A 14,724-nucleotide genomic window follows, 5' to 3' on the forward strand; every position below is an offset into this window, starting at 1 on the left:
GATGCCTTTGATGGAGCATTTCATAATCTAGAGTAAGGGCTTAAAAACAGATCGCCTTTCGTTCTTAGAGTGACACCGAAAGCCTCAGTCAGAACAAGATCTTCGTTATTTTTTCCATCATGGAGTTTCCAATCGAAAGTGGTAGAGCATTTAGCAAGAGGAAGATAACCGAAAGACAGACCTGGGCACATCCTCTTCGAGCTCCAAATGGGATTAATTCAAAATGATTTCTATTGTAACCATGACTCTGGAATCAAATTCCTGAATTTTACAAGCATGACCCATCTTTTTAAGGCACAACCAACACTGGAATTATATTCCTAAATTTTACAAGCCTCTCTACATTCGCTTGGGAGTAGCAATGTAGCAGGAAGATGTAACCTCGGAGTTTCTTTGATGACTAGCTTTAAGTATTGCAATTCATGAAGGCATGCTTCATCAATATTTCTTTTCTTTGTGCCTTTCTATTACTCATTGGGGTTAAGCATTCTTGACATAGCCCATTTTCTATTACTCATTCTTGGGGCTAAGCATTCATATATGTATATATTGATGTAATTTTATTAAATTTTTAAGAAACTACTGCAAAGAAATGTTGAAATGGCTCAAAAACAGTATATTTTTGTGGATATTTGCTTTGAGTAAAATGAAATGGCAAGAATTCGCAACGAATTTTCAACACCATTAGTAAAAACCAGAAGCACTTTGGGTTGGGTTCCGGGGCCATGACAATCCCCAAAACCAACCCAATCTAGATATGGGCCTTGATTTTAGGCCCTACTGAGTCCAATCAAATTTTAAGCAGATTTGGCACTGAAACCGGACCCAATTCAGTCAGATCCCCGAGCCCTATAGCAGCTGGTTCACCTTAATTTAAGTGGAATGAAATTGCAACACTAGTTTTATGCCCCGCGCCCAACTGGCCACACGAACATACACACACCATTTTTTTTAAATGTAAATTTATTTTTAAATCATACGGTTTAAAAAAAAATATTTTTAAATAAAATATAAAACTATATAATTTTAAAAAGTTAAAAACTAATTTTTTTGAACATCATAATTTAAGAGCATGTTCGTATAAAAAAAAAGATAGTCGCACCAGAGAATGAAATATATATATTTTAATATATTAAATAATTTTATATATTGTATGGATTGTGTGCTTTATTATTTTTTAAATTGTCCCTTACTTTATTAAAAAAAAGAGATTTTCTTATTATAAAATAAATAAACATAAATTTTAATATATTATAAAATAAAACACATTATATTAATTTTAATATAATTAGACATCTCTAGCTGAAAAAGAAAGTTTTAGTATCTTTTAATTATTAAAAATTTAACTATTTCTCAAAATTTTAAGATCGTAAAAAATTTTTTTCCTTGTGTATAATTATTGACAAGTGCAGATGTCCACATAAGTTGAGTACAAATTTTCACAAATATCTCATAGATAATGTGAAAAATATGCCGGGAGACAACTTTTATTAATTTTCAAAGGCGACTGACTCAGAATGATGTACGTGCTTGTCTCTGTGTGTGTACAATTATTCTAGAATGCGGATGTCCCACAAATATCTCACAAATTTTTAAAATAAGTACAAGTTCTCACAAATATCTCTTAGTTAACGTGAAAAATATGCCCCCGACAACTTTTCTTTAATTTTCAAAGGAGGCTCTGACTAAGAATGAATAGGCCGCTTAACTTGGTAGAAGTGTCTTGATGTTTCTGCAACCTATTATGTACTAACATTTTTTCAATGTCCCCACGGAGGAATTGCCAAGCAAAGACAAAACAGAATTCCTTTTCTAATCTTTTAAAATCATCCTCCCTCTTGATTCACTACAGATTCAATTAATTGAGGAAGTTGTCTACTCCAGCTCCAGTTGAAGAAACTGTTCATGGCATTGCAGTTTTCAATCAAAATAAAATAAAATCTGCCGTATCGGTAAAATAATTATCCATGCAATTTTTTTCTACAGTGAAATTTAATATTATCAAAGAAAAATTCATTCTTCGGAATTTATTTTATTTTTAATTCAAATAAACTAACTACCTAATTGCTCGCCACAAAAAAAAAAAAAAAGTTCGAACTTTGTTGAAGTTAAATCTGCTTATGATTTCATTGTCCCTGAAGGCACCTCATTACTCTTTCGACATTAAACTTAAAAAAGAAAAAAAAGAATGTTATTTAATTATTGCAATGCGTTTTTTGTGAAAGTCTTAACGTCGTAAGAGTAAAAGAGTATTATGAAAATTGTAAAAGAGTCCCACTTTAATTCCATTTTACAACTCACTTTTCTGCCGCTATAATTCCATTTTACAACTCACACAAGTCCTCCTTATGCAGAAATGCTGTAAGATTTCATGTATACTCAAAACTTTTTATTTCCTTGTTCCTTTTTCATTGATTTTCTGCACAAAGCACGTATGTTTAAAATAATTCTCCCATGTTCCGTTTTATTCATCGAACCAGCATCTTCAATATTTCCCTTCTCACCTTATACACTTTAAAAGTTGAAAGCAAAAGATGCACATAAATTAACATATTTAAAAAAATGAAAAATAACGAAAAGGATTAATACAAACATCTTAATATGTTTTTGGAACTTGCCCACAATTTTTTTTAAAAAAATATAAAGGGGCTCTAAAAGAGTTAGGACAAGACTAAACGGCATTGGGCAACCACATACATGTTATGAGCTTGCCCACAAATCTTTTATGATATCTAACTAAAATATAATTTCGTACTGAAGAGTTGAGAAAAATTAAGGTTAGCATAAATAATGACATCATTAATGGATGTGTGGATAGGTGTCCAACGGAATAATAGTTTAACTATTTTTATTAAATTGTCGTGAATAATAAATTACATGAAGGTTATTTTAGTATTATAATTTTTTTAGTAAAATATGGTGTTAAAAGCATATTTTAAGGTGCAAGTAGTCCCACTTATAAATAAAATAAATGAACGTTCAATAGTAAACTGGCCAACACAACTCCTTAGCTAAGCAAGTTGACACCTCTTTACGAAATGAAATTGTAAGGTTGGTTGAAGATAATTGAAACAAAATTCCTAAATAATCGGGTTGACAAATCTAGGGTTTTGGCCCCACTATATAATAACCCTAAATATTGTGAATTTATCAAAATATGTAAATTTGAAATATTATGTTATAATAAAATTCTCTTAATCTAAATAAGAAAAGAAAAACAGTGTTCAAATCTAAATTCTAGAAAAAAAAAGATAAAAATCCTAGAAAAAAAAAACATTTTAAAATTGAAAAGTGACGAGGAAAGAAGCAGAATTTTTAACTCGACCATAAGGTAGAACTAAGCAAGTTCTTCTGGGTTGGTTCATCTTATCGTAAGTTTTAAAACAGTACATTATACGCTAAAAACGGACATTTGTAGTACAAGTCATGGCCTCTAGAAAATACTCTGCTTTTAATACACAACAATCCTACATCACCTCTTCCCTTCCCTTACTCATAAAGCAAAAGATTCGAATATCCCATAATTATGGATGTATAATTAAAAAAAAATAAACCGATTATTTTTATTAAAAAAAAGAAGATAAAAGAGAACAAAATATGATGAAATAATGATAAAAATATTTGTCCTTTTTGTGAATTTTTAATTAATACGTGTACAAATGATCATTTTTAATTAACTAGCATATAGACTCATAAATATGAATTAAGACTTTTGTACATGCGCGGATTGCAGATAAGTGATACTTCAAATCAAGAGGAATACAAGTCAGGAGCCTAATAACAGCTACAGTAGATAAGCCTGCCCAGAAGTTACAATTGAATGATGTAGTCCAACGATTGGGTGTGGCCTATCACTTCGAACAGGAGATAGAAGATGCATTAGAAAATATCTATCATGATAACTTTGACAATTGTTGATGCCAAAATCCATTGAGTCCGCTAGTGACTCGATCTCAGATCCCTACATCAGCATTAAATTTGTTTGGTGGGAAGCTGCTGGTTGATTTCCAAGACGATCCTCCGACTATTAACAGAATATTCATGAGCAGATAATCTTCAAGCTGCGAATCAGCAAGTACTTGAATTACAGAGAATGGTCAGGGGTGCTGGAAGTTTTTCCGTCGAAAACTTTCCGATGCTCAAGTCAGTTTATAGGTCTACGGGAAAAACAAAATATTTAATTTATAGTTTTTGTGAAGAAAATAATCTTAAGTAAATGTAATAGAAAAATCAAAATTGAGAAAGAAAGTTCAACCTCCATTACCATGATTTTCTTTGGGTTTTTATAAACACCTCACACCCACGACCTTAGATCGTGGCAATTAATGAATTAAATTCATACCCTGATTTTTTGGAGGTGATCTGTGGCGGTTATTTTGATTGAGTCATGCTTCCTGGTGACTTGGTCCAATGTCTCCTCAAACCTGTCTGCTTGAGGTCACCAAAATTGCCACATGGTCGAGATAGCTTGCCCAAGGCCACAAGATTTAGCCTCTGGTCGAGGTGATTGCTCATGGTCTCAAGATTACCACCTAGTCAAGGTGGTCTGCTCGTAGTCTCAAGATTACCACCTGGTTGAGGTAGCCTACTCATAATCTCAAGATTACCACCTGCTCGAGGTGGTATGCTCATGGTCTTAAGAATTACCACCTGGTCGAAGTGGTCTGCTCGTAGTCTCAAGATTACCACCCGGTCGAGGTGGTATGCTCATGATCTTAAGAATTACCACCTGGTCGAAGTGGTCTGCTCGTAGTCTCAAGATTACCACCTGGTCGATATGGTCTACTTAGAGTCACAAGAATTACTTTTTATTAGTCTATCAACCATTTGCTCACTTTTTATTTTAGGAGATCATGATTATTCTATTTTATTCCCCCAAACAACTATCTTTAAGTGTTGTAATTCATGTCGGCATGCTTCCTCAACAATTCTTTCCTTTTGAAAGTCTTTCCTTGCCTCTACTTCCACCTTTTCCATCACTCTTGGGTGTTTAAGCTTTTTTGATAGGGCGCATTTTATAAAAATGTCCTGAAATGGGATTATAATTTGAGTCATACATGTATATGTTGATGTAATTTATGAAATTTTTTTAGAAACTACAGCAAAGAAATGTTGAAATGGCTCATAAACAATATATTTTGTGGATCCTTGCTTTGAGGATAATGAAATGGCAAGAATTGACATCCCCGAATTTTTTAACACCGTTAGATAAAAGCCAGAAGCACTTTGGGTTGGGTTTTAGAGCCATGACAAGCAGCAAAGCCAATCCAATCTAAATCTCGGCTTTAATCCTAGGTCCTTTCTGGTCCAATCAAATTTTAAACTGATTCCACACCTAAAAAGTGTCCCAATTTGGTTGGATTTAAGGATGATAAATTGGTCTATTTAAATTGTATATCCATACATTTAATCTAATTGAATTGGATAATATCCATCTAAAATATTTTTGAATGTGGATATGGATAATTTTAAAAATATTTAATTAGATATTAGATGGGTATAGATATTTAATGGAAATCCAAAATCTAATTAATTTATATGAAAAAAACAAAAACAAATTTACTAAATTATTGTTGTTAGTTTTAGCAAGCGAAGGAGGCACAAACTCTTCAGCCATCGGATTCAGCTTCGAGTACAGCTCCTGTAACTCCCTCATGTCACGCTTGAAATCCCCTCCGCCGTTGGATCGTTGATTGTTCTGGTTGTACAATCCCTGATCGAGCGACATCACCATCGTTCCTCCGTTTTGCTTCGGATGATCCTGACCGTTTGATGCCGATATCGATCCCGCTGACGATACAACTGAATCTTGACTCGCTGATTCAACAACAACCATGGTTTCTTTTTTCCTTTATTTTTTTCCTTCTTGTCCCTGGTTGACTCTCTCAAAAATCTTGACTTTGGACTGATCAATAAACGAAAATAGTCGTAGCTGAAACTGAAATTCTTTCCATTGATGTAGAACAAAACGCAACTGGAGATGAATACGGAGAAAACGAAATGAAATTAATTAATTAAAAACTGAAAACAAAGTGGTGAAAGTAAAGAAAGTAAATTAATCAATTTCTTACGGCGAGTGAGTTGTTGTTTTTGCTTTTAGTATTAGTCCATCTAATATGGTTTTAACTATTCTATATTATTATTTTTATTTTATTTTTTATTATTTTTTATATAATAAAAATTAAATATCCATAGATATCCATATCTATATGGATAAAATTCATATTCATGTCCACTATTAAATATTGAATATGAATATAAATATATTCATCATAAATAATTATAAATTTATATTTTGATAGATATTGTCCATCCATAATTAGATATTTATCATCCCTAGTCAAGATTCCCAGATCCTGTAACAGATGGGATTTTTCTGCCATCATGACTACATAAGCAAGTCGTATACCTCCTCTTTTTTTTTTTTTTTTTTTTGGCCAGCATGGTTTGAGATCATCTTAACTTAATTTACGTAGAATAAAGTTGCAACGCTAGTTTTATGCCCCACGTGCGTGCTAATGCAAATATAAAATGATTTTACAATAGAAGAATTTTATATTTTATTAAAGTAATAAATAAATTAAAGGAATAAAGATATCTATACTTTCAAGATTTGGAGAAATGGTTATAAAAACTCCTAAATTTTTAATAAGAGTCATTAAGACCTTTTTTTTATCATAATACCTTTTTAACTCTATGAACTAAAAAAAAATGACCTCAAAATTTTATAATAAATAAAAATATGATATTAAAATAAATGTAATAATATATACATTTTAAAACAATTTTTTGAGAAGAAAAATAATTTTAAAATTTTAAAATATTTTACAATCTATTATACCTATTTTATTATAATAAAGTAATTTTAATAATAAATAGAAACATGATATTAAAGTAAATAAATTTAAAACTAAAATTATTTTGAATATTATGTAAAATATAATTTTAATATTCTGTTAACTGTAAAGCCTATTTAAATAGAAACATGACCCGAGCTATGTGATATAAGATTTGTAAATTGTAGATTTATAAATTAGTCCCCAGTACCCAGATTATGCTATATAAAATTTATAAATTAGTCTCAATAATTATTTGATTAAAAATATTAATATACTAATCTCATTAAATATGAGTTGTAATATGGGATGTGCTATCTATAATCATGATTTGTAGAACAGAATTTGCATATGTTAGCGTGCTAAATAAGGTCATAAATCATTTCAGTCACTTCAGTAGTGTTTTATTACGTGATTCATTGTATTTTAAGATCCATTAAATTCAATTAGGTCATATGTCAGTTTAGTCACTGATTGTTTTCTTTTTTTATGGTAAACTTAATTCAGTGAGTACGACTTTTGTTTCATTTTCGGACCTACTATTCTACAAATGACAAACCATCGGTGGACTAACCTGCCACCTCACACAAGTCCTTCTTGTACAGAAGTGTTATGGGATTTCAACAATAACAAACTTTTCTTTGGTTGCTGGGGCATCCTACAAGATCATGTATACTCAAAACTTTTTCTTTCTTATTCCTTTTTCATTAATTTTCTGCACAAAGCACAATTAATTGGATATATGTTCAAAATAATTCTTCCATATTCCATCTTATTGATCGAGCCAGCATCTTCAACATTTTTCTTCTTCGTCGCCTTATACGCTTTAAACTTTAAAGCAAAAGACCACATAAATTAACATATTAACAAAATTAAAAATAACAAAAAGGATTAATAGAAACATCTTCATATATTTTTGGAACTTGGCCACAAATCTTTTATGATCTCTAAGTACAAAATAAATTCAATTCGGCACCCAATAAAAGAGATGAAATTAAGGTTAGCATAAATAATGGTATGATTAATGGATGTGTTAGATAGGTGTCCAAATTCATAATGTTTAACTATTTTTCTAAATTATCCTTAATATTAAATTATATGAATGTTATTTTAGTACCATAAATTTTTAGTTAATATGGTGTTCAAAGTACATTTTAGAGTGCAAATAATCTCACTCGTAAATAAAATACACCAAAATTTAATAGTAAACTAACCAACGGAGCTCTTTAATTGAGTTAGTCGACAACTCTTCTCTCCCTTATTCATTAGGTAGAGGATTCAAATCTTCCAATCTCTCAAAATTATAGAAGTACATTTAAAAAGAACAGTAAAATGATTATTTTTATTAAAAATTGCTTGTTATTGTTGATAGCATCGGCAGACCCACGAAGGGAACACTAGGGATTAGAAAATATATTATATTACTGTTGTTGATAATAGCTAAAAATGTGGTTCACATACTATTTTTCTAAGATCCCTGGTTGTTCAAGTATTTTCAGTATTAGAATCGTGAAATTTGTTAAATGCACTTATGATGATCTTAATTTATTTGAAATAGAATTTTTGAAAAATTGGTTAAGAGAAGAAATTCCGATAAAAATCATATTCCCTTAAATATCATTGGAACTCTAAGTAAAATATTTTAATTAAGCCTCAATGATTCAATTTTTTTTTTTAGTTTCATCTTCAAAATGAATTAGAGAATTTATTTGAGATAAGTCCTGCAGAAAGTAAATTTTTATATTTATGATATCATTGGAGTTATTAGAAACACCCCCCAATAAAATGTTTGGATAATTTACTATCCAGAAATAGACTTTGGCTTTAAGAATAACTAAAATATATTTATTTAGTTAAAATAACTGAAATATTTTGCTTGGTACGAGTAATTAAAATAAGAGTAATGATACAGCCACAAACTCTTGTACAAACTTATTTTGTACAAACTGACGTGAGATTAATTCATTGGTTGAATGAAAATATAAAATAATAAAAACAAATTATGTGGGCCAAGTGATATTTAATTCAACAAATTTTATCATGTCACATCAGTTTGTACAAAATAAGTTTCTACAAGAGTTTGTGGCTATATCATTACTCTTAAAATAAATGTAAGTTAAATAATTATGGCCTTCTTGGAATATTATTATTGTGAAATTAAAAGAGAGATAGGTTTTCAAAATAATTTACGGTCGTTACGCTGAGTAGTTAGTTAATGTACGCACAATATCACAATATGCAAGTTGCATACGAAAGCTGAAAAATGATATGTATCCCTATCATCAATGAACCCCACCTCAATTTGATCAAGATAAATTTTTGTGGCCAGTTTGTGATTAAGATAAAATTTAATATAACTTTATTACTATTTCAACTTTTATATATTTATTTTTGTATGGAGTTAGAGATACGGTTAGAGTTAACTCTCTATCATTACCTAAAAAAAAATTCCAAATTTAAAAATTTATGTAAAATGATCGCAGTCTCTTAGGTTGCGTTTGGGATTGAGGTGCTGTACTTTTTAAACTACAGCTGCAGTGGAAAAAAAGCTGTAAATATGAAACAAAAGTTAATAATATGTAGTAAATATAAATTTTAAATAATAATTTTGATAAAATTATTAAAGATATAATAGATTCTTCATTATACAAGTGAAAAATCATATCAACATAACTTTTAAGTTACAGCAGCTGGTGTTTACCAAATACTTTACTACTGTAACTTTTAAACTGCAGCTGTCTAACCTTAATCTCAAACGCACCCATAATTTGTTGAGATAACGGTCCAAGAGTATTTTATCATATGGTTTAATAATGCATCCCCCAATCAGATCCATTGACTTTTTTAATATTAAATTTAATGATCCCAACGTAGGATCACTACTGAGCACATGACAAAGTACCAACGAAAGTGTTCCACTGCCTCATCGTTTCTCTCTATATATAGAGCATTTGTGTCTTGACGTTTTTGCAACTCCTACTCTTAAAAAAAAAACTATATAGTTGTATTTGGTTTGTCTGAAACGGAATGAAAGATATGTCTATTCCACTTCTAGCAGCAGTTTCCAGTTCAACTGAAGAAACTGTTCGTCCCATTGCAGATTTTCATCCTACTTTATGGGGAAACCATTTCCTGAAATCCGCTGCCGATGTCGAGGTAATTAAAAAATTGCAATATCAAAATATCTCATTAATTATCAGAGAGGCAAGCCCAAATCGATGTACAATTATATGTCATATGTAATCGTTTGTTAGACATACGTAATGCATTAAATATTAAGTAATTTCTTGCGTTTGCAGACAATTGACGCTGCAACTCAAGAACAGCACGCAGCACTGAAGCAAGAGGTCAGGAGGATGATAACCACTACTGCCAATAAGCTTGCCCAAAAACTACACATGATTGATGCAGCACAACGATTAGGTGTCGCTTATCATTTTGAAAAAGAGATTGAAGATGAATTGGGAAAGGTATCTCATGATCTTGACAGTGATGATCTATACGTTGTTTCTCTTCGTTTTCGACTTTTTAGACAGCAAGGAGTTAAGATTTCATGTGGTATGTAATAGTTTCTCATTTTGTTAATTAAACTATTTATGTTAATTACAAGATTATTGTTGATTATCAAATTAAAGTTAAGCATGTACACTAATCGAGACTAGCTCGCCTCTTTTGAATATGGTCATCAGATGTGTTTGAGAAGTTCAAAGATGATGAAGGTAAATTCAAGGAATCATTGATCAACGATATACGAGGCATGTTGAGTTTGTACGAGGCAGCATACCTAGCAATTCGGGGGGAAGACATTTTAGATGAAGCCATTGTTTTCACTACCACTCACCTTAAGTCAGTAATATCTGTATCTGATCATTCTCATGTAAACTCTAATCTTGCTGAACAAATACGTCATTCTCTGCAAATTCCGCTCCGTAAAGCCGCAGCAAGGTTAGAGGCAAGGTATTTTTTGGATATCTATTCAAGGGATGATTTGCATGATGAAACTTTGCTCAAGTTTGCAAAGTTAGACTTTAATATATTACAAGCAGCACACAAGAAGGAAGCAAGTATCATGACCAGGTAACTTCATAGATATTCTTTCAACGTGGAAAAGCCTATTATTGGTGTTGTTTTGAAATGGGAGATTGTCACTTTCCCTAGAAAGAGAAATCATATTTTACCAGTTGCCCCCTTGTATAATCAAAGGCTCAAGGCAAAATATCTTATAATAGTTATTATTATTATTATTATTATTATTATTTATTAACACCAAACCAAGATTTTCAGTTTGCAGTAAAATTTTTATGTATTCTTGATTTGTCAACAGTGGTAGTGGTTGTAGTTTTTGTATATTATGTGCTTGTTGCTAATAATAATAATAATAAAAAGTTATAGTGTTTGGGAGGATAATGTGTATAATGAAAGAGTAATGATACAATTATAAAATTTTTTTAAGAATGGATGTGATATAAATTTATAAATTAGATGAAAATACAAAACAATAAAAATAAATCACGTAAATTTCTCTCTCTCTCTCTCTCTCTTTTAATGAAACAAATTTTCCAAATATAATATGGAAGATTTACAACTTCTCTTTAAAATTTCTAACTTTTTTCACTTATCCCTCGAGTTTTCATATTTCCTTGCTACCTCCTTAAAAGATGAAACCAAATTGTGTTCTTGTTTGTATTTTTTATATAATACAGAAGTAACGATTATTATATACTACAGAAGTAACGATTATTATAGTGACAACTTTATAATGTAGCAAAATATCTATCTAATTAGATTTAAAATTGAATTTCAGGTGGTGGAACGATTTAGGCTTCCCTAAAAAGGTGCCTTATGCAAGAGATAGAGTAGTAGAGACATATATTTGGTTTTTGCTGGGAGTGTCCTATGAGCCCAATTTGGCATTTGGTAGAATTTTTACATCCAAAGTGGTGTGCATAATATCCATAATAGACGACACATTTGATGCTTACGGTACTTTTGAAGAGCTCACACTTTTTACTGAAGCAGTCACAAGGTTATAAAACCATATGCATCCCTATACAGCAGTTGTTAAGTTGCATTATCTGTATTCTATAGGTTACAATAACCTAAATAATGGGGACATTATGAGTGACTATTAGGGTTGCTGCAGGTTATACATGATGTAACTTAGCAAGACCTCATGCCTATATAATAAAAGATTATTATCATTTCATTACCTCAAGAATTATAAAATATTAGATAAGTACAAGAAGTATTATTTTCCATAATTTTACTACTATAACTTTGTAAAACCTTTTATTTTACTACTTTTTTGTTAGAATCGTTAGCTGACTAATAAAATATTAATTTTACCCTTTAAGATAAAATGCACAAAAGAGGTATCCAATAGTATACATAATATTATGAATAATAGTTTTAAACATGAATTGTTAAATAATAGTTTTAACCATAATTTTTTGAATAACGCTTGATTTATTGCGACCATAAAAGTAGTGAATTGACAAAAATACCCCTAGAATTTTTTGCCCAAAAAAATCACAATCTATTCTAGAAGAAAAAAAATTAAATATGGAAGTGTTGATTCTGTAAATAAGCTTTAAGTGTTTTTTTTAAAGAATAAATTGTGTGTTTTTTTATGAAAAATATCCAGGAGTATTTTGTTAATGCACCATTTTTATAGTTACGATAAATTTAGGGTTATTCATAAAGTCATTTAAAACCATTATTTTAAAATTAAAGGGCATGCCAATAATTTTTGTCTATTATTTGATACCTCTATTTGTGTATTTTATCATAAAAGGAAATATTGATATTTTACTAATTAACTAATGGTTTTAACGAAAAGGTAGTAAAATGATAGGAGATAATACTTCTTATAGTCATTTGATATTTTACAACTCTTGAATTGGTGAAACAATAATAACCCTATAATGTAATTCTTTGATTGGATATTTAATTCATAATATACTTTTATTAGAAACAAATTAATTGTATTGCTTATATATTTTCTTAAGAACGTGCAAATATATCGATTATATTTGATTTTTTCAGATGGGACATTGGTCTCATAGATACATTGCCAGAATACATGAAATTTATTTTCAAGGCACTCTTAGATATTTATAGAGAAGCTGAGGAAGAATTGGCAAAGGAAGGAAGATCGTACGGCATACCATATGCAATACAGATGGTAAGCAATTACTTTATTAATAATCAATTTCATGTTATATGATTTTGCAAGGTGATTATTATTGACTTGGGTTATGTTGCTTAGATGCAAGAATTAATTATATTATACTTTACTCAAGCCAAGTGGTTATATAAAGGTTATGTTCCAAGCTTCGATGAATACAAATCAGTTGCATTAAGAAGTATCGGTTTACGTACGCTAGGGGTCGCTTCCTTCGTTGATTTGGGTGATTTTATTGCAACGAAGGACAATTTTGAAGGCATTCTTAAAAACGCTAAGAGTGTTAAAGCGACAGAAACCATTGTCAGGCTCATGGATGACATAGCAGGTTATAAGGTAAATAATTTTCTTCATTCTACATTATAATTCATTTCAATAAGACTATATTCACCACTAATCTCGAAGAGAAATTTTGTAACGTATCTTATGGCGTGCACCATAGTATACAATTTCTTCATCTATTTTAAAGGTAGAGATGTGGGTGAAGCCCACATCAATTTTTCCAACACCTAGCTTCTCAAGATTCAAACTTAGAAATTGTCAATAAAATAAAGGTTGTTGAAAACCATTCGGCCTTGCGGCTGCATTTCTTTTCAACTCTCTTTAACACACAACAACACATAACATAACATAACATATATGCCCAAGGAAAAAAACAAAAAAAAAAAATTAGCTAACTGATGAATTTTTTGGTTTTTTTGGGTTCTCTTATAACCAATTCATATGCATCCGTGATGTAGTTTGAGCAAAAGAGAGGACATATTCCATCAGCAGTTGAGTGCTACAAGAATCAACATGGCGTCTCCGAGGAAGAGGCAGTTAAAGAGTTGTTGTTAGAAGTTGCTGACAGTTGGAAAGATATAAATGAGGAGCTTCTCAACCCAACGACTGTCCCGTTACCTATGCTTCAGCGGATTCTTTATTTCGCACGTTCAGGCCATTTTATCTACGACGATGGTCATGATCGCTACACCCATTCATTGATGATGAAACGCCAAGTTGCCTTGTTGCTGACGGAACCCCTTGCGATCTGAAGATTAACCTCATGCTATTGATTTTCCATCGGGTATATTTGAGCAGTTGTAATAAATGAACGTCGTGCTGGCTATTTAGCTAGCTACTCATGCCTAGCTAGAAAATGGATCGCCAAATAATGTGGTTCCAAATTGTGGTCCTTTTAGTTAAAAAATTAATAATAAAATATTTTTCTTCTAATTTCTTTATTATTTTATAAACATTTTCTTATAATAAATATAGAATATAAAATATAAAAAAAAGCACAAGAAAATATCTTATTATTAATTTTTTATTCACATCAAAACATATATATGTGTGTGTGTGTATATATATAGTATTTTTAATATTTAAATTTGTTATTTAAATTTCTATTTATTTCATTTATTTAATTTTTAATAAGTATGAATAAAAGTGTATTTCAAAATAAAGGCAATATTGTAAAATTATAGTGCTGGCGGGTTATTGACTATTATGAAGATAATAACGGGTGAGTGGTATATATTAATTTCAATATGGAAAAATTGGCAATCTCCCAATTGAATTTTAGTCATATAACCATAGAATTAGCAATCTCAATTTAAAAGATTAAATTAAAAAAAATATCAATTTATGACATTTCTTATATTTTATTTATTAATTAAAATTAATTACTTAATTATTTATTTTAGTTATTCTTTATTTTTTTAT

At 30.3% G+C, this 14,724-nt stretch overlaps 1 protein-coding gene across 1 annotated transcript; it reads left to right on the forward strand.

Moving 5' to 3' along the window:
- The first annotated feature begins 9,823 nt into the window (after positions 1-9,823).
- On the forward strand, positions 9,824-14,095 carry LOC102611377 ((E)-beta-farnesene synthase). The gene is made up of 7 exons (XM_052433717.1): positions 9,824-9,992; positions 10,136-10,394; positions 10,526-10,913; positions 11,641-11,862; positions 12,882-13,020; positions 13,105-13,356; positions 13,761-14,095. Exons 1-7 carry the CDS (start codon positions 9,864-9,866, stop codon positions 14,052-14,054), a joined length of 1,683 nt encoding a protein of 560 aa, XP_052289677.1. The 5' UTR covers positions 9,824-9,863; the 3' UTR covers positions 14,055-14,095.
- Positions 14,096-14,724: the final 629 nt, after the last annotated feature.

The sequence above is a fragment of the Citrus sinensis genome, chromosome 9, assembly GCF_022201045.2.
Source record: "Citrus sinensis cultivar Valencia sweet orange chromosome 9, DVS_A1.0, whole genome shotgun sequence".
NCBI lineage: Eukaryota > Viridiplantae > Streptophyta > Magnoliopsida > Sapindales > Rutaceae > Citrus > Citrus sinensis.